This window comes from Garra rufa, chromosome 14 (assembly GCF_049309525.1).
Source record: "Garra rufa chromosome 14, GarRuf1.0, whole genome shotgun sequence".
NCBI lineage: Eukaryota > Metazoa > Chordata > Actinopteri > Cypriniformes > Cyprinidae > Garra > Garra rufa.
Genome location: NC_133374.1, coordinates 36081020 through 36101554, shown reverse-complemented (window position 1 = coordinate 36101554; position 20535 = coordinate 36081020). Strand labels below are relative to the sequence as shown.

Below are 20535 nucleotides of genomic sequence, written 5' to 3'. Positions count from 1 at the left end.
TGGTTAAGCACCTTGGGCCTAATTCTACTCCCCATGACTACCTTTGCCTTCTCGACTCCGCCTATGGTACTGTCGACGACGGGGATGAACTCTTTGCAAAATTCCTGAACACCAATCAGAACTCGGGTGAAAGGCCATCTGGGTATCTGCAACGTCTGCAGACAGCCCTGAGTCTAGTAGTCAAAAGAGGTGGCATTGCGGCCAGCGAGTCAGAGCGTCAACTGCTGAAGCAATTCTGTAGAGGTTGCTGGAATAACAGCCTAATCACAAGTCTCCAGCTTGAACAGAAGAAAAACAACCCGCCCCCGTTTTCTGAGTTACTTCTTCTGCTACGTACTGAGGAGGACCGGCAAGCTGCTAAGTCCAGCCGCATGAGACAGCACTTAGGGGTTTCTAAATCCAAAGCCCAGTCAAATTCTCTTTCAGTAGGAGACCATGTCACTGATGACATAGACACAGAAACCGCTGCAGATAGGACATCCCCCATTAATGCACCTAAGCTGGAAAAGCAACTTGCAAAGCTACAGGCCCAAATAGCTTCTTTGAAAGCATCTTTAAGCAGCAGCTCAAGACAGGCTTCTGCTAAGCCAAGCCAGAAGTTAAAGTCTAAAACCAAGGCCTCAACTGAAGAAAAATCCTCATTCTCAGATGAGTCAAAGCTCACAAGGAAGCCTCGCCCAGGATATTGTTTCAAGTGTGGTGAGGAGGGCCACATAGCATCCTCCTGCAGTAACAAACCAAATCCTGAGCTAGTTGAGATAAAACGTAAAGAGTTGAGACAAAAACAACAAGCCTGGGAAGAACAAAACAGGCATGATTTAAACTGAACTCAGTTTCTGAGAAGGGACTATCAGGAACTGAAATAAAGTATGAATGTCCCAAAACAAAACCCTTGACTAAAGCCTTCAGTAAACCTCACAAAGTGGAGCGCCAAATTAAGCTACCTAAGGGACTTGTAGGACAGAAATGTACAGCTGATGTTATTGTGTCAGGGGTTAACTGTAATTGCCTCCTTGACACTGGGTCTCAAGTGACCACTGTATCTGCTTCCTTCTACAACAGCAATCTGTCAGAACACCCCATTCAGCCCATTGACGGTCTGGATGTTGAGGGTGCTAGTGGCCAAAATGTTCCGTACTTGGGCTACGTACCTCTCATCCTCAAGTTTCCAAAGAGTTTTGTTGAAACTGAGCCTGAAGTTTCTACTTTAGCGCTAGTAGTTCCAGACTTACGCATTAACTATGACTTACCTGTATTGGTAGGGACAAATGCACTTGATGTCTTGTATGATGAACATTGTCACGGAAAAAACCCAAATGACCTGTCTTCTGTCTATGGCTATAGACAGCTCCTTCGCACCCTTAAGATCAGGCGAGAAGTGAGCTCTTCGGGGAGAATGGGTTTAGTGACCTTTAACGACAAAGTGCAGCCAGTGGTACCTGCTCAAGGGAGAGTCCTTCTTGAGGGCAATGTCAAGGCTAGTTCCTTTGAAGAATGCGCAGTAGTTGAACAGCCAACATTATCTATCCTGCCGGGTGGGATCTTTGTGGAGTGCTGTCTTGTCACCTTGCCTAAGCAGAACCCCCACAAATTACCTGTGTGGATTAGGAATGAAACTGAGCACGACGTGACACTCCCCTCCAACTGTGTCCTTGCCGAGCTTTTCACTCCTGAGGAGATCTATGACAGCTTACCTGCTTCAAACAAAAATGTTGGTCCTGTGAAATGTTGCACTGCCACTTCTCAGTCAGTCAGTGACTCTACCAAGGAAAAACTAACATTTCATTTTGGTGATTCCCCTCTCCCAAAAGAGTGGAAGGATAGGATAACCCAGAGTCTACATGCTTATGCTGATGTTTTCGCCCAACACGATCTCGATTTTGGACACGCATCCAAAGTGAAGCACCACATAAACCTGAAAGACGAAACACCCTTCAAACAAAAGTCCAGACCAATTCACCCAAACGATTATGAGGCAGTACGGAAACATCTGAAAACACTCCTGGATGCAGGAGTGATTCAAGAATCAGAGTCCCCTTACTCATCGCCAATCGTGGTGGTCCGGAAAAAAAATGGAGAAGTCCGCCTTTGCATTGACTATCGCAAGCTAAATGCGTTGACGATACGAGACGCATATGCTCTCCCTAACCTTGAGGAAGCATTCTCAGCCCTTGCTGGATCCAAGTGGTTTTCAGTAATGGATCTCAAGTCTGGTTATTATCAGATTGAGATGGAGGAACGTGACAAGCCTAAGACTGCTTTTGTGTGCCCTTTGGGTTTTTATGAGTTCAACCGTATGCCCCAAGGCATCACCAACGCTCCTAGTACTTTCCAACGATTAATGGAGCGGTGTATGGGCAGTCTCCATCTGAAGGAAGTACTTGTATTCTTGGATGACATCATTGTGTTTTCAAGCACATTAGAAGAACATGAAACCAGACTTTTACATGTCCTTCAGCAATTGAGAGAAAATGGCTTGAAACTTTCTCCAGCAAAGTGTCGGTTCTTCCAGAGCTCAGTGCGCTATCTAGGGCACGTTGTTTCCAGCAAAGGGGTGGAGACGGATCCCGAAAAGGTCAGTGCACTCCGCACTTGGCCAAGACCACAAACACTCAGCGAGCTCAAGTCCTTCCTAGGCTTCGCAGGGTATTATCGCCGGTTCATAAAGGACTATTCCAAAATAGTCAAACCCTTGAATGACCTCACCGGGGGTTACCCACCTTACAGGAAGGGTAGAAAAGTAACATCATGCCCTGGGAGGTTCTTCAACCCCAAAGAACCCTTTGCCGACCGGTGGACACCTGCTTGCCAAGAAGCTTTTGTGGCGATTATAGACAAACTCACCTCTTCACCAGTACTTGGATTCGCTAATCCAAAACTACCATATGTTCTTCATACAGACGCAAGCACATCTGGTCTAGGGGCTGCCCTGTACCAAGAACAGGATGGTGAAATGCGAGTAATCGCCTATGCTAGCAGAGGGCTTTCGCCAAGTGAAAAGCGGTATCCAGCCCATAAGCTGGAATTTCTAGCTTTGAAGTGGTCCATTGTGGAAAAGTTCCAAGACTACCTCTATGGAAACACATTCACGGTTGTAACAGACAACAATCCGTTAACATATGTGCTAAAGTCAGCTAAACTTGATGCTGCCAGTTATCGCTGGTTAGCTTCACTTTCCACCTTCGACTTTAACATAAAGTATCGGGCTGGGAAAAGCAACCAAGACGCAGACGGCCTTTCCAGGCGGCCCTGTGATACTCTGGCCGATGACCATGTTTCTCTTGAGGAAAGAGAGCGAATTAAACAATTTGCTTCTCACCATCTGTCTTCATCTCCTGCCCAAGCAGACATTCTAGCTGACACAGTTAATGTCTTATGGCACCGTCATCTTTTAAGTGAGACTGACAACAACCTACCTTCTATCACCTTGGTAGAGTCCCTTGCACTTCACACGGACGCAGTGCCTGACATCTATGCAGATGAGGAAGCGGTGGGTTGTTCTACCATACCTACGTACAGTGAGGCAGAACTCCAGCAACATCAGAGGTCTGACCCGGTCATGGGTCATGTTGTCAACCTGTTGGAGGTTGGAGATGAAGCAAACCCCAATCCCAGTCCCGATTCACTGGAACTTAAGTTAATGCTTAAGGAATGGAAACGGTTGGAGATGAGAAATGGTCTGCTCTACAGAACTCGCCGATCAGAAGACGACATCACTTACCAGTTTGTGGTTCCAGAGCCCCTAAGGTCCACTATTCTTACATGCCTCCACGACGATATGGGGCATATGGGTCTGGAAAGAACACTCGACTTGGTCCGGTCAAGATTTTATTGGCCTAAGATGGCTACTGATGTGGAGAAAAAGATCAAGTCGTGTGGACGTTGTGTAAGGAGAAAAACACCACCTGAAAAGTCAGCGCCTCTTGTGAATATCCAGACAACCCGTCCCATGGAATTGGTATGCATGGACTTTTTATCTTTGGAGCCTGACAGTAGCAACACCAAAGACATCTTGGTCATAACAGATCACTTTACCAAGTACGCTGTTGCCATACCAACCAAAGACCAGAAGGCTGCAACAGTTGCAAAGTGTCTTTGGGAGCAGTATTTGGTGCACTATGGGTTTCCAGAGCGTCTGCTTAGTGATCAGGGCAGGGATTTTGAGTCTCAACTCATCAGAGAGCTCTGTACCCTAGCCAGCATTACCAAAGTACGCACAAGTCCCTATCATCCGAGGGGAAACCCGGTTGAACGATTCAACCGAACACTGCTAGGCATGTTAGGAACCTTGAGAGAAAAGGATAAAAATCACTGGCGTGACTATGTAAAACCCCTAACTCATGCCTATAATTGCACCAAGAACGAGGTTACCGGCTTCAGTCCATATGAGTTGCTGTTCGGGCGGCAGCCAAGGTTACCAGTAGATATTGCCTTTAGATTACCTGTTAAAGATGGTGCTCCTAAATGTCACTCCCAGTATGTGAGAAACCTGAAAGCACGTCTTGAGGAGAGTTATCAGATCGCCACCAGGAATTCACAAAAGGTTGCTGAGAGAAACAAACGTCGCTTTGACAAAGCAGTAAGAGAATCAACTCTAGAGGAAGGTGACCAAGTGTTAGTAAGGAACTTGCGGTTGAGAAACAAACACAAGCTTGCAGATAAGTGGGAGCCCACTATGTACAAAGTTCTGAAAAAGATGGGTGACTTACCTGTGTACACAGTACAACCCCTGAACGGAGATGGTCCCAGTCGCACCCTACATAGGGATCTCCTACTCCCTTGTGGTGACTTATCTGAAGCAGAGGAAACGGAACGGTCCGAACCAAAGGCCCGTCGGCCAAGAACTAGGCGTAGTCAAACTCAGCCACTTGAAGAGCACTCAGAGTCTGAGGATGATTCACCCTTTTGTCCTACTCAGCTGTCTGTCATTCCTGAGGACAGGTTCTTTCAGGTGTATGAAATTCCCAAGAGGCAGGAAACCACTTTAACTCCAGCCGCAGGGGGTAACAATTTACCAGTCATTCCAATGACCTCCTCAAACTCCCAGCCTCAGGATGAGCCTATTGTAGGCAGTTCCCCTGAGTCACCTGCAGAACCTGATGGGACACCTCCTGAGATGATTGAAGGAAATGGGCCAGAGATTATGGATGAGCAAACCGCTACCGGGGAAGATGTAACTTCACCGAGCATGACGAATGTAATTCCAGCGGTTATTGAGTACGACAGTGATGTTTCTCCTGTTAGTCTAGAGGACCCTGGAAATGGAGAAGCTGTTGATGAAGTTCAGCAAACCGAGTTGCCTCAAACACAAACCTCTGAAACAACTGAAAAAACAGAGAAAAGTGAAAATATTGAGCATGGAGAAACAGATGACCCTACACGCAAATCTGAGAGGTCACGACGACCACCAGACCGTTTCCAGTACATTCAATTGGGGAAACCCTTAATATCCCTTGTGCAGAGTCTTTTAGAGAGCTTAAACCAAGCATTTGACATCGTTGGGGGTAATGATAGTTTCCAAAGAGACCCCATATCCAAACATGAAGGGACCCATGCAGAGTCAAGGGGGGAGGGTGTAACCCATATGAAACATAGGGCTACTAAAACCATATATGTTGTTTAGAGGTGTAGTTCTATGTTTTCCCACAAGAGAGCGCAGTACACTAGAGCGTCATAAACAGACTGTATCAGGATTGGTAGAGAGTGCTACGCGCAGTTTTCATGTCTTGGTCGATCTCTTCCTGAAACCGTGTGTAAGCTGTGAATAATTGCTGGTATGTAACACAACATAATAGTGTGAAACTTTGATTATACACACGTATCTACACTGATAAGTTCCTTCATTAGTAGAGCATCAACTGTGAGCACGATTGGAGCAGCCTCAGTCGGGTTGTTGCTGTTTGAAACTCCGGTGAGTTTAAACATTTCTTTTGCTAGCCTGTTGTTAACTGGAGTGAGCAGAAAAAACACTGTAAAGTTCAGATACTTAACATAAAAAAAATCAATCGGGGTTATAAGACTGTTGTCTAATGTTTCAGTGTACTTTGTTGCATATTGTATCATTGTATTTATGCTCTCAAAAGATCGCTAGCTAATCGCTAACCATTAATCATTAATGGCTAAGTGCCAAGCTAATAGTTGCATTGTATTAAGGAGGATTTATAGCTTGGTTGAAGTGTTAAAAAATAAAGTGCAATACATTCATTTTTGTTGGTATTAAAACATTTAGTTAAGGGAGTTAAATATTAATGGCACACTAATGATTTGTAGCCAACTACAGTGTTTGATTTGGTTTATTACATTGTTAAATGTGTTAGCACTGATAATTTAATTTAATGTATGTTGAAAAGCGTTAATTTTAAGATGTGTGTTACCTTAAAAGCAGCTAAGGAAAAAGGATGTTACATATAAATGTGATGATAAATAATTAATTTGTCAATGTTAAGTGCAAATTGTGATATATAGAAGTTCATGATATGTATTTAGTGGTAAAATACCAGTTGCCATTACATGTGGTAATTCATTTCACAGTAAGCAAGGTATGTCTTTAGCCATTGGTCATACACTGTAAGATGGACTAAATGACAGAAATAAGTTAATGAGATCTCATGTTGGAAATGGAGAAATAGAACAGAATAACTTATTACTTTACACTGCTTGTGTAGGTTGGTTTTTTTTGTTAGTTTGACTACTACGAGAGAAACGAATCCAAGATGGCGAGCCCAGCCCAGAGTGACGGTGGATGGTCATGAAAGCGGTGTGGCCAACCGTGGGACCAGCCCCCGAGGACATCGGACTAGCTTCGTTCAGACAGGATACAGATAAGAACACACTTAAGCTATTAACTCTACCCGGGTAGTAGTATTGAACTTTATATACACACACAACAGGACCAGGAACTGAACTCTGAACTCAATTTCATACTCCTCAACTTAAAGGAGCATTGAGCTGAAGTGTCAGCTCATACGGACATTTTCTTTTATTATTGAAAGAGCTCTATTTTTGTTTTATTTTATTTTCATTCTTGGTGCATTACAGCATTGTGTTTATTGTTGTGTTGCCTGAGGCATTAAAACTGTCAACTGTTCAACTCAATAACAACTCTTTTGTGAGTCACTCAAGGCATACCGCACACCGGACCTAGGTAGATGTTAGTTGCCCTGTTCTGGTATTGGTTAGCACTAGGGGGCGCTACACACAAATAAGTAAAAAATATAATACAGTAAAGCTGTTCTTATGAATACTCATGAGATGATATAACATATTATAAGTTTTTTTTTATTTTTTATAACGCACTGCATTCATTGTAATGCCTTAAGAATAGCCTTATAATGTATTATAAATACAGGCTTCATAGAAAGTGTTACCACTTGTTTTAACTGTTATAAAATTGCGTTTTTACATAATAACTCTATATACACAAACATTAAATGATTAGCCATATGCAATCCAAAAAACATGTATATGGCAAATGTACAACATACTGTATCGTGTGTCTTTTGCTTGGTCATTGTGCAATAGAGTGCACTGGAGTTTGTCATTCACATGTACGTGTAGCGCACACATACTGTATATACAGTATGTAGTTATAGTTAAACATTATTCAGTTATCAGTATATACACAGCAAAAAGGCCAGAGTTAAATTAACTCTCCAGGGAGTTTATATGATTCCACTCTCAAAAGTGTCAAGTGTTAAAATCAGAGAGTTAAATTAACACTGAAGCAGAGTTAAAGTTAATGAGATAATTAGTGATTAACGAAGTGATGATTGTTCATTATTGGAGACACCTGATGTTAACAAGCAGAATCGCCAAAGGAGAAAACCACATTTTTTAAGCAACCATTGTAGTGGTCAGTGTTTGCATTAGTTGGGCTCTTGACCCTTATATCATTAACATAAGATCTTGCTGGGCTGCTTTATTTGAGGGAAAACAACCAGGCAAGCCAAGACCACAAGTCATCAGGAGGTGATGGTTATGTTTTAATGTAATCATTGCTTGACCTGAATCATTGAACTCAATTTAGAATCAAGTCTCTGAGTTATTTTCCATTATAGGATCTGTAACTCGGAGATAAGCTTCTAAAAGAGTTCAGTCTATTAACTGTTGAATATATTTAGTCCCATGAGTCCACAACAAACAAATCTCACCGTCTTTCTTTAAAATATAGTCTGGAAGAATTTCTCATAAGTCAAAATTGTGTTGGTTAGACACACACAGACCTCAAGAACCAGCGTATGAATCTCAGGAACGGTGACAAACGACGTGTTCAGATAAACAGATCAACTCTGAACTCTCATAATTTATCCATGCCGCAATGCATGATGGGAGTCATGGATGAGTCCTGATTGGCTACAATACTATTTTTGATGGTCACCGTTGTTGTGGTTCTCACACTGATTCTTCATGTCTGTGTGTCTTAACTAGTTTATTTTCTTTTTTTGTATAGACTGATCAAAATACTTTTTTTTTTTTTTTTTACATATCTGTCTGATTAAAGATGTGGTTCTCATTCATAGAGTCTATGTAACCAGTGATAAAAACCATAGTCTAATATTATTAATATTAAGAATTATTGAAAACCTGATTGCCTTTTGTCTGGCTGTTATAACACTGCTACAGCAGCCAAACAAGATGAGATTTTACAAACGTTAAGTTCAAGAGCCCAACTAATGCAAACACTGACCACTGTAATGGTTTCTTAAAAAATGTGATTTTCTCCTTTGGTGATTGTGCTTGTTAACATCAGGTGTCTTCAATAATGATCAATCATGACTTAATTAATCACTAATTATCTCATTGACTTTAACTCTGCTTCAGTGTTAATTTAACTCTCTGATTTTAACACTTAACACTTTTGAGAGTGGACTCATATAAACTCCCTGGAGAGTTAATTTAACTCTGGCCTTTTTGCTGTGTATTTTCTCTGTAAACAAATGCAAGGGCAGAGGTCATTTTATTCTCAAAACATTGTATTTGTATTGTGTTTTACTTTGGGATGAACAATCCCAGCTAACAATTTTTGGTTCTAAGAATGTTCTTAGAAAACATTATGCTATGTTCTGGTAGTTTTATATTATTTCCCAGAATATTTTCCTAAAAGTTAGTATAACATTCTCTAAAAACATTCTACAAATGTTTATTAATAACACTGTTAGAACAGTCTAATAAAGATTTACTCAAGTCAAGAAGCTTCCCATTGGGCATTGCATGTGGACTCTAATGTTGCTCAGATGTCAAATTATGGTTGAAAGAAAAAAAAAACTTTGTTTGATCCAAAAACAGCATTATCAGCTTCACTTATTATAAACCAGATTGACTTTATTTCTGTCATACATTTACAAAAGGGGCTTATTGAGATTAACAGAGATTTAGATGTTGATGTTTGTTTGAAAGTAATAGTTTGGTTTGATGTCACCATTATGGTGGGAAGTGTTTGCTCCAGTTGGCCAATTTGACTCATGAGTTGCAGATTTATTTATTTATTTTTTCTAGCTGCTGTAACTATGTTAGTTGCAGTAAAAACAACAAGAGAAAAATGTAATCAGATAGTATCACCAGAATGTATTGTGGCATGAAACTTGTCACCATTGTTGAGATTCATACACTTATTCTTGATGTCTGTGTGTCTAAGCATTTTGTAGTTTAAAAATAAAAGGAAAAAATACAGATCTAATCAGGACACTGCTGAATCGTATATTGTTGCAATGCATTATTAGTCACAAACAGGGCCTAAAACTAACGTTTTGCCACACCTGCCGATGGCTGGTGACGTGTGAAATTTTAGCAGCCATGAAACACTTTTTGTGAAAACAGGCTTTAAGAATATGCATTTATGGTGTAATTACTACATTTTCATGTCAGTCCATGTTCATATTTAGTGCAAACAATGCGCTGTCACTTTAATTCAGAGCGTCCAGCAAGGCAAAAGTGGCCTATACTGTACTATCTATAAATACTATCACATACTATATGTGCATACTATCCATCCATACTATCCATGATAGTAGTAATTTTCAATACTATTTAGGGCAGATAGGGTGGATAGTATGCACACTGGGACGCAGGAATAGTGGGAAATGATCGCTGTACTGCAGACGCACCACTCCTGGAACGCACTGCCAGACCACAACCGCGTGCAGCGTGAACACTTAAATCCGCAAACGTGAACGCGGAAAAATACACACTGCAAAAGGAGTATGTGTGAAACAGGTATAAAGTATCATATACAAGCCAGTCTCTCTTTTATCCATCGTCAGTAAAAGTCAAGTCAAGTCAAGTCAAGTCACCTTTATTTATATAGCGCTTTTAACAATACAGATTGTGTCAAAGCAACTTCACAGTATTTAAACAGAACAATAGTGTGTAAGTAACACATTATTGTAAATAATAAATTTTCAGTTAAAGGCAGTTCATCAATGAATTCAGTAATATCATCATCCAGTTCAGTTCAAATAGTATACGATATCGCTGGAAAGTGTCCCCAACTAAGCAAGCCAGAGGCGACAGCGGCAAGGAACCAAAACTCCACAGGTGACAGAAATGGAGAAAAAACCTTGGGAGAAACCAGGCTCAGTCGGGGGACCAGTTCTCCTCTGGCCAGACGAAACCAGCAGTTTGTACCAATGTCTGATTTAAGAGAACTCATCAGGATCCCGTGGTGTGGCACCGATGGCCGTCTAGGTTGGCGAGGTCTTCATTGATGATCCGTCTCTGGAGCTCATCTGGTTGACATCCACGGCTATTGAAGTCATCTCCAGGTGGTGATCCTTGATCTAAGCTGGGTACGGACTGGATCCGGGAGACTGCAGTGACCATCTGATCTGGATACAAGCTGGATCTGGTGGCTACGATGACCTCGGAATAAGAATGAAACAGACTAATATTAGCGTAGATGCCATTCTTTTTCTGATGCAACGAGTGCATCAGATCTTATGGGAGGTGTTTTCGGTTCCTATTGACCTAATTAATGCAGCCTAACAATCCTTTAACGGATTTGAGTTATAGGAATGTGTTAATGTTTTATGTGTAAGCCAGGTTAAACAGATGTGTCTTTAATCTAGATTTAAACTGACAGATTGTGTCTGCCTCCCGAACAGTGTTAGGTAGATTGTTCCAGAGTTTAGGCGCTAGATAAGAAAATGATCTGCCGCCCGCAGTTGATTTTGATATTCTAGGTATTATCAAATTGCCAGAATTTTGAGAACGCAGCGGACGTGAGGGACTATAATGCGATAGAAGCTCGCTCAAGTACTGAGGAGCTAAACCATTGAGGGCTTTATAATAAATTAGTAAGATTTTAAAATCTATACGATGTTTTATAGGGAGCCAATGCAGTGCTGACAGAACCGGGCTAATATGGTCATACTTTCTGGTTCTAGTAAGAAATCTAGCTGCAGCATTTTGGACCAGCTGGAGTTTGTTTATTAAGCGTGCAGAACAGCCACCCAATAAAGCATTACAATAATCTACCCTTGAGGTCATGAACGCATGAATTAATGTTTCAGCATTTGACATTGATAGCATAGGTCGTAATTTCTATATATTTTTAAGATGGAAAAATGCGGTTTTGCAAATGCTAGAAATGTGGCTTTCAAAGGAGAGATTGCTATCGAATAGGACGCCTTGGTTCCTAACTGATGACGACGAATTAACAGAGCAGCCATCTAGTATTAGACTGTGTTTTAGGTTATTACTTGTAGAGGTTTTAGGTCCAATAATTAACATCTCTGTTTTTTCAGGATTTAACAGTAAGAAGTTATTCACCATGCAGTTTTTAATATTAGCTATGCATTCTGTTAGTTTTTCGAATTGATATGTTTTGCCGGGCTGCGAAGAAATATAGAGCTGAGTATCATCAGCGTAACAATGAAAGCTAACACCATGTTTCCTGATGATATCTCCCAAGGGTAACATGTAAAGCGTAAAAAGTAATGGCCCTAGTACTGAGCCTTGAGGTACTCCATACTGCACTTGCGATTTAAATGATACCTCTTCATTTCATTTTATTAAGTCTGTTAAAAAGAATAATGTGGTCAATAGTATCAAAATGTGTTTTTTTAATGAGTGGCTTAATAACAGCCAGTTTGAAGGTTTTGGGGACATATCCTAATGATAGTGACGAATTAATAATATTCATATCTTGGAGGTAAAGTACTTCATAAAGTCATTACTGCTGTGCTGTTGGGAAATGTCTAAACCTGTTTCTGCTATATTTTTCGTTAATTTAACCACAGTATTGAACAAATACCTAGGGTTATGTTTGTTTTCTTCTAAGAGAGACGAAAAATAATCCGATCTGGCAGTTTTTAATGCTTTTCTATAAGATAAGTTGCATTCACGCCAAGCAGTACGAAAAGTATAAAGTGCGAAATGTTTATGAATAGCAGAATGGGAATGTGGGTGAATGCTGTCTGTTGCATTGTAATCAACATTATTGAGACTCTTTGCCCGCCATGTCATTTCGTAGGAGTGGGAGACACGTGTCTAAACCAAAGCCAAAGCACCCGCTAAAAGTTCATGTTTGGGGAGCAATATCCAGACTGGGTCCGGGACCGATTGCAATCTTCGAAGGCATAATGGACCGGTCTTTCTTTGAAAATGCTATTGTAACAGAAACTGCTGCCCCATACATTAGGAAAAACATCGGAGCACAACACCGTTTTTTCCAGGACAATGACCCGAAGCACACTGCTGCAGGCAGACTCATTGCTGAACAGGGCATAAACTGGGTTAAGACTCCCGCCGAATCCCACGACATGAATCCCATTGAAATGGTGTGGAATGCTCTGATAGATTATATTCGAAAAGTAGCAAAACCAACTACAAAGTCTGACTTAATTGATGCCATAAATAAATTCTGGTTCGAGGAACTTACAGCAGTGGCATGCAACAAGTACATAAACAGACTGTTTAAAGTTCTTCCGGCTGTGGTGAAGCATCAGCGTGGACATACTGGAATGTAACAATGTATAAGTTGTTTAAAAATATCTAAGCATTGGCAAAACTGTAAAATGAAAATATAATGTACATTAATGATCACTTGAATAAATAAGCTTTTTTGACGTTGTTGTTGAGAATCTGCTGTTATCAAAAACATAAAATAATACTGATAATACTGATAAAAATGCATAAACACGAGTTTAATACATAAACAAACCTGCGTGACCATAGTAACCCAGGATTATCAGAGATAGGTTTAAATATTTTATTTTGAGTTAAGAAATTATTATATTAATTGTTATAGAGATTAATACAATATTAAATAATTATATAGGCGATGCTGTATATGCCAATGCTGTCTGTACGCGATTTAGACAGCATTCACAAGTGTATCATGAATAAATATTACATGTACTTCAAATTAAATAGCCCTACAAGAAACATTTCATGCATCCCACACAGTCTTGTCCATTAACTGATCCTCTTTTTTCCCGTATTATTCGTTTATATTCGTTATTTTCACCTTCATTTTGATCTCTTTACATAACATTCTGAATGTTAATGATACTGTAAAGGTTCTATGACTGGGTTTTTTTACTGGAATGCAGTTTAAAGGTTAAATTTAACATATATTGAAATTTATTTAGTCTAATTAATAGACAAATCATTGAAGAGTGAATTATTCACACAGTTTTTGTATTAATTAATTAATTATTGTATTAATTTCTATAACAATTAATATAATCATTTCTTAACTCCAAATAAAATATTAATAAACGTATCTCTGATAATCCTGGGTTATGGTCACGCAGGTTTGTTTATGCATTAAACATATGGATGTCGTTACCTCGAAAAAATGATCTTGTGGCCACGACATAATATGACGTTCCCACCAGTTAATATGACATTCCCACGAATTAATATCTCGTGGCAACGACATACAGTAATATGACGTTCCCACGAGTTTATATGCCGTGGCCACGACAAACATAAGTGAACCGAAGGTGTCCCCTCCAGGTCACCATACAAACGAGTCTTTTAGCTTGCAGCGATGTTTGCTGCTGCTTCAGTTCAGTGCGTTACATGACTGCCCCCTACTGATCATGTCTTTCCTGTGTAAATGTATTTTCTAGGATCCCTCATAATACACCGGCGTCACGCGAGACCACTTTACTTCCCGCGCGCATTTTAAATGGCCAGATCTGTACCTGTTCACAGTCGCAGGGGTTTCGTGCACTTCATATTTATATACAGTGTCATGTAATACATGTCCATGGTTGCAGGGGTTTCGTGCACTTCATATTTATATTCATATACAGTGTCTTGAAATACCTGTCCACGGTCGCAGGGGTTTCGTGCACTTCATATTTATATTAATATACAGTGTCTTGAAATACCTGTCCACGGTCGCAGGGGTTTCGTGCACTTCATATTTATATACAGTGTCATGAAATACCTGTCCACGGTCGCAGGGGTTTCGTGCACTTCATATTCATATACAGTGTCATGAAATACCTGTCCACGGTCGCAGGGGTTTCGTGCACTTCATTTTCATATACAGTGTCATGAAATACCTGTCCACGGTCGCAGGGGTTTCATGCACTTCATATTTATATTCACATAGTGTCTTGAAATACTTGTCCACGGTCGCAGGGGTTTCGTGCACTTCATATTTATATACAGTGTGTTAGGAGTTTGGGGTGTTATTCTGCCCTCTGGTGTTTCTTCTGGGTATTTGCTTGCTTTTCAGATGGGTGTTCCTCCAGATAATTCACCAGACGAGGCGATTGGTTTGGAACCCAAACCCATGGAGCTGGCTAGCATAGATCCTGCTAATTTTCCGTCTCCTAGAGATCCTTTGCTGGCAATCCGATTGAAAGAGCTGGAGTTAGAGCTGAGTAGACAGCAGTATCAGAGTCAGCTGTTGCAGGTGCGGGCAGTTGAACTTGAAACTCAGCGAGCAATCAGGCTCAAGGAGCTGGATCTGGGGCTAAAAGCCCAACAACCAGCTCACTTCCCTGCTAATGGGGCGCCCAGCGTGAATGTGCCAGTTTCAGCTCCTGTTGATGCTTCCACTCCGAGCTCCGTTCCTGCACCATGATCGCCTTTACAAATAAGTGAATTTGATATTAGTAGACAAATCGCTTTAGTCCCTTTGTTCCGTGAGAGCGAGGTTGATACATATTTTAATGTATTTGAGCGTATCGCGTACTGTCTGGCCACTTTTGTTACAATGTAAATTAGTTGGAAAAGTGCAAGAGGTCTGTTCTGCTTTAACGCTCGAACAGAGTTTAAATTATGATGAGATGAAGAATGCTGTCTTAAGCGCTTATGAGTTGGTGCCTGAAGCCTACCGGCAGAGATTTCGTCATCAGGTGAAAACCACCTGGCAAACGTTTGTAGAATTCGCACATGATAAAGCAAATTTGTTCGAGAAATGGTGTGTAGCGAGCAAAATTACTACGTTTGAACAGTTAAAAGAGTTGCTGTTGGAAGAATTTAAGAATTGTCTTCCCGAGAAAATCGTGATTTATTTAAATGAGCAGAAAGTTTCTTCTCTTTCTGAAGCAGCGGTGTTTGCAGATGAGTTTGTGCTGACTCATAGAGTCGTGTTTTCGTCTCCCACGAGACGAAATGTTTCCGATCGTGTTCGTAACGTTAGTCCTAAAGATACCACAGCTGTATCAAAGAAGGTGTTAGGGGCTGTTAATGATGAAACTCGTGAGTGTTTTTACTGTCATGAAGTGGGACATCTCATTGCTGTCTGTCCCTCTCTCAAGCGTAAAGCGGGCAGGAAAACATACGCGCCGAAAGGCGTTGCTTTGGTTGAACGTTCCCTAGTTACTATTGGGTCAGCAGATACTGACACAGGGTTTGAGCCGTTTATTGTTGACGGTGTTGTTTCACTTACGGAAGACTCGGAAATGAGAAATGTTCGTATCCTCCGTGATACTGGTGCGAGCCAATCCTTAATTTTAGAAAGTGTGTCACTGTTTTCAGAGCAGTCAAGCTGCGGTTTGAGTGTATTGTTGCAAGGTCTTGGTTTGTCAGTCGTTAAAGTTCCTCTGCACCATGTACATATGCGCTCGGGTATTGTGTCGGGGAAAGTTAAACTGGCTGTGCGTGCAGAGTTACCAGTTAAAGGTGTATCGCTCATATTACAGATCTGGCCATTTAAAATGCGCGCGGGAAGTAAAGTGGTCTCGCGTGACGCCGGTGTATTCCAAGGGAACACGGAAAATACAATGACATAGGAAAGACATGATCAGTAGGGGGCAGTCATGTAAAGCACTGAACTGAAGCGGCAGCAAACATCGCTCTAAGCCCGAATGACTCGTTTGTACGGTGACCTGGAGGGGACATCTTCTTCGGACATTATTCGTTTATATTCGTTAATTTTCCTATCATTTCGATCTCTTTTAACATTCAGAATCTAAATGATAAATGCTGACATGCCATTAAAGCTTTGATTAAGCTATATGGCTGGGATTTTTACTGGAATGCAGTTAATAGGTTGAATATAACATATATATATACATATATATATATATATATATATATAATATTCGTCTAATTAATAACCTATAGCATGGGTCTTCAACCGGGGGTCCGCGACCCCAAGGGGGTCCGCGGCGGTACTGCAGGGGGTCCGCTAATTAATGTTAGATAATGAATAATTTTTAATTAAAAAAAATTGTTAAAAAGATAAACATGGGTCAAAACATCAAAGATAAAATATTAAAATGTAAAAATAATATAATTACATTAACAGCTTCATTAAAACCATTGCATCCATGTGCAGTCACGTGGATGTAAAATACGTCAACGTAGACTGAGCGCTCTTAAAAAAAAAAAAAAAAAAAAAAAAAAAAAAAAAAAGGAGCGCGCTAATTTGAAAACGCTATGCTAATATAAAATTTAACTCGGCAGAATGGATCGCTTTGTAATATCTACACCACGAATAACGATAAGTCATTCATCCGCCTCTTCAGAGACAGCTGGTGCAAGTCCAGATGTGGATGATAATAAACCCGCTGCAGAAGCCCCGGCCAAACGCAAACGAGATAAGTCCAGAAAGTACTCGGAGACATATCTAAAGCTTGGATTTACGTACAAGGACACGGGCGGCATTGAATTGCCGGTGTGTGTTATTTGTTCAGCCGTACTGTCAAACGAAAGCATGAAACCATCAAAGCTGCAGCGTCATTTGGAGACAAACCATGGTCATCTGCTTGACAAACCACTGGAATACTTTCAGGCTAACCTCAGAACTTTCAAAGGGCAACAGACAATAATGAGAAAATCAGCTAAAGTTGGTGAGCTTGCTTTGAAAGCGTCTTATCAGGTGGCTCTTAGGATTGCTCAGTGCAAAAAACCATATAAAATCGCAGAAGATCTGATATTGCCTGCAGCCACTGATATGTGCAAAACAATGTTTGGGAATGATGACTGTGTGAATAAACTGAAAACCATTCCGTTGTCAGATACAACCATTGCTCGGCGGATTGATGAAATGGCATCTGATGTGAGAGCGCAACTGGTAGAGAAACTGAAGCAGGCAGAGGCCTTTGCATTACAGCTGGATGAGGCTACAGATGTCTCAAAGGATGCGCAGCTTTTGGCATTTGTACGCTTTGCAGATGGAAATGAAATGAAGGAAGAATTTTTGTTTTGTAAACAGCTACCTGAATTCACAACAAGCTCTGAAATTTTCAAAGCAATTGATGAGTTTTTCCAAGAACATGACATACCCTGGGCAAAATGTATCGCGCTGTGTACTGATGGCGCGAGATCCATGGCCGGATTAAAAAGTGGACTAATAGCGCTCGTCAAACAAGTAGCTCCAAATGTGCTTTGGACTCATTGCATGTTGCATAGAGAGTCTCTGGCTGCGAAACAAATGAGTGGAGAATTTTCCGACGTTATGGATTCTGTCGTAAAGGCTGCTAATTTTATCAAGAGGAGTGCTTTGCAAACGCGCCTGTTTGCTTCTCTGTGTGCTGCAGCGGGAGAAGAACACACTACGCTGCTTTATCATTCTGAGGTGCGTTGGCTTTCTCGTGGATCAGTACTGTCGCGTGTGTTTGAGTTACGCGCATCCATTCACGAGTTTTTACTTAAACATTGCGCAGAGCTGGCTGCAAAGTTCAGTGACAATACATGGCTTACTAAATTGGCTTATCTGGCAGATGTTTTCTCGGAGCTGAACAGACTTAACTCTTCTATGCAGGGCCGCAATGCACATGCCATTCAGCTTTATGACAAGATAGATGCTTTACTGAAGAAAATGAAAAGATGGAGAGAGCGTGTCAAGCAGGGAATTTTTTCCATGTTTCCATCTGTGGATGACCTGGGTGATTCTGCTGTGCTTTCTCCGCAAGTGACAAATTTAATTGTTGCGCACTTAGAGGCACTCGAGGGGCAGTTTGGAAAGTACTTTTCTGAAGCTGAGTCCTGGCGAAAGGACAAGACGTGGATACAGTTTCCATTTAAAAACAATGCATCTGATGGAACAAATTTGACAGTGAACGAGCAGGATCAACTGATTGATTTAAGCACTGACAGTACATACAGAAACATATACGAGACATGCCCTCTCGCCCAGTTCTGGATCTCCTGCCAGAAAGACTTTCCTCAACTTGCTACAAAGGCAATGATGAGCATTTTGCCTTTTGCCACAACCTATCTTTGTGAAAGTGCGTTCTCCTCCCTCTCCTACCTGAAAAGCAAATATCGTGCTAAACTGCAGCCTGAGTCTGACATGATACTCTGCCTTGCAACATCGATATCCCCCAGAATAGACAGCCTTTGTGTGATTCACCAGGGTCAGTCATCTCATTAAAGATGTCTTAAAGTTAAAACTGAAGGTCAGGTACTGTAAATATAATTGGACAGACACTAGACGGTAATATTAACATGTAAAGTTATGTAAATGTATAATTATCCTGATAGTAATATTAAATGTAAAGTTCTATTAAAATTCTATGAAGTTCATGTAAATGTATAATTGTCCACCTGACTGTAAAATTAAATGTAAAGTTCTATTAATTAACTGTGCAAGGAAAATGCATGAAACTGTAAATAATTAAGACAACTGTGAACAACTTAATAAATTGTAATTTTAATTGCACAATATTTTTGTTATAAAGCATAAATCTTTTTGAAAGATTTGAAAATATATGAAAATATACAGACAATGAGGCTTGTACAACAACAACATAGTTCTAACTGTCTTAAAATAATATAACTAGCGTAATATGATTGGTTTCTATAATTATCGGAGGCTATGTTTCACACATTTTATATCAGGGGGTCCCTACCCCATGTCTCTATCACCAAAGGGGTCCTTGACTGGAAAAACGTTGAAGACCCCTGACCTATAGTGTTTCATTGACGAGTGAATCAATAGTTCCATTTGTAAATCGTTTATGGTCACACACGGGCATAAATACAATCAAAAAGTCAAAACTTTATTGGCATAATTGTCGTTTACAATATTTGCAAAATAAATGGCAAATAGCATATATACATAAAGTTATTTAGATTAAGCGATTCACAATAAATAAAAACATTCAGAATGTTTTGTAAAGAGATCAAAATAAAGGTGAAAATAACGAATATAAACGAATAATACAAATATTATGGAAAAAAAGAAGGTCAGTTAATGGACAAGACTCTGGGATGCATAAAATGTTTCTTGTGAGGCTATTCAATTTTAAGTACTTTATGTAATGTTTATTCATGATAAACTTGTGAATGCTGTCTACATTGCGCACAGACATCATTAGCATATACAGCATCGCCTATATAATTATTTAATATTGTATTAATTTCTACAGAGATGATAATCATATCTATAGGAAGCTTTAAATTATTACTTAACGAAATAAAACAAATTGAAAACAAAAACTCCTTTATGTAATCCGTAAAGATAAATTTCTCTCTCAAGGCGCGTCCAAAAAGGTATTGTACTCGAGGAGCGGATATAATATTCTTGATACTTCAAACTTCCATGTTCTGTTCTATAAATTCTGAGAATTAAAAAAATCAGGCTCTCATGAAATCTTTGAAATCAATCTGTGTATATATGGCTATAGTTTATTCAGTTATTCAGTATTGTTGTGTTTCCCCTGTTTTATTCGTTTAATATTCAGAAACAAGTGCCTTTTTTTTTCAAAACATTTTTTAAAAGAAAGAATTCAACCCTCCACAATTTTGTTTGCCTATGTCACAATATGAGATAAATCCAGCCCTGTAAATGATACTGATTTTTGTTGCCAAATTGGTTTGGAAGCGTTGTTGAATAAACAAGTAACGTTAAACTGAACTTTTATGCCTGTATGACTGACAATTTTATTGACCACTGAGAAAGCATTGATTTGGTAAGATGATGGTTCATACCATGTAGAAAAATTACATTTTGAAAAATAGCTTAGATGTAGTAAACTACTTTTGCCGTGTTGCTGCTGTAGCTTAGCTAAGGAATGGGAAACCACTACAACACTGTTATACGTCATCATACGTTGTCGCTAGTTCCTAATGTTACATCAGAGGACATGCGCCGATGTTTATCACACATTTCAAGATGTTGAA

General features: G+C 40.1%; 1 protein-coding gene across 1 annotated transcript; it reads left to right on the top strand.

Annotated features, from left to right (window-relative positions):
- The first annotated feature begins 16873 nt into the window (after nt 1-16873).
- On the top strand, nt 16874-18784 carry LOC141284408 (SCAN domain-containing protein 3-like). Its single transcript, XM_073817393.1, has one exon. It carries the CDS (start codon nt 16874-16876, stop codon nt 18782-18784), a length of 1911 nt encoding a protein of 636 aa, XP_073673494.1.
- Nucleotides 18785-20535: the final 1751 nt, after the last annotated feature.

Bases quoted from the DNA above. Each gene is read 5' to 3' on its own strand.
- LOC141284408 (XM_073817393.1), top strand. From the start codon at position 16,874: ATGGATCGCTTTGTAATATCTACACCACGAATAACGATAAGTCATTCA.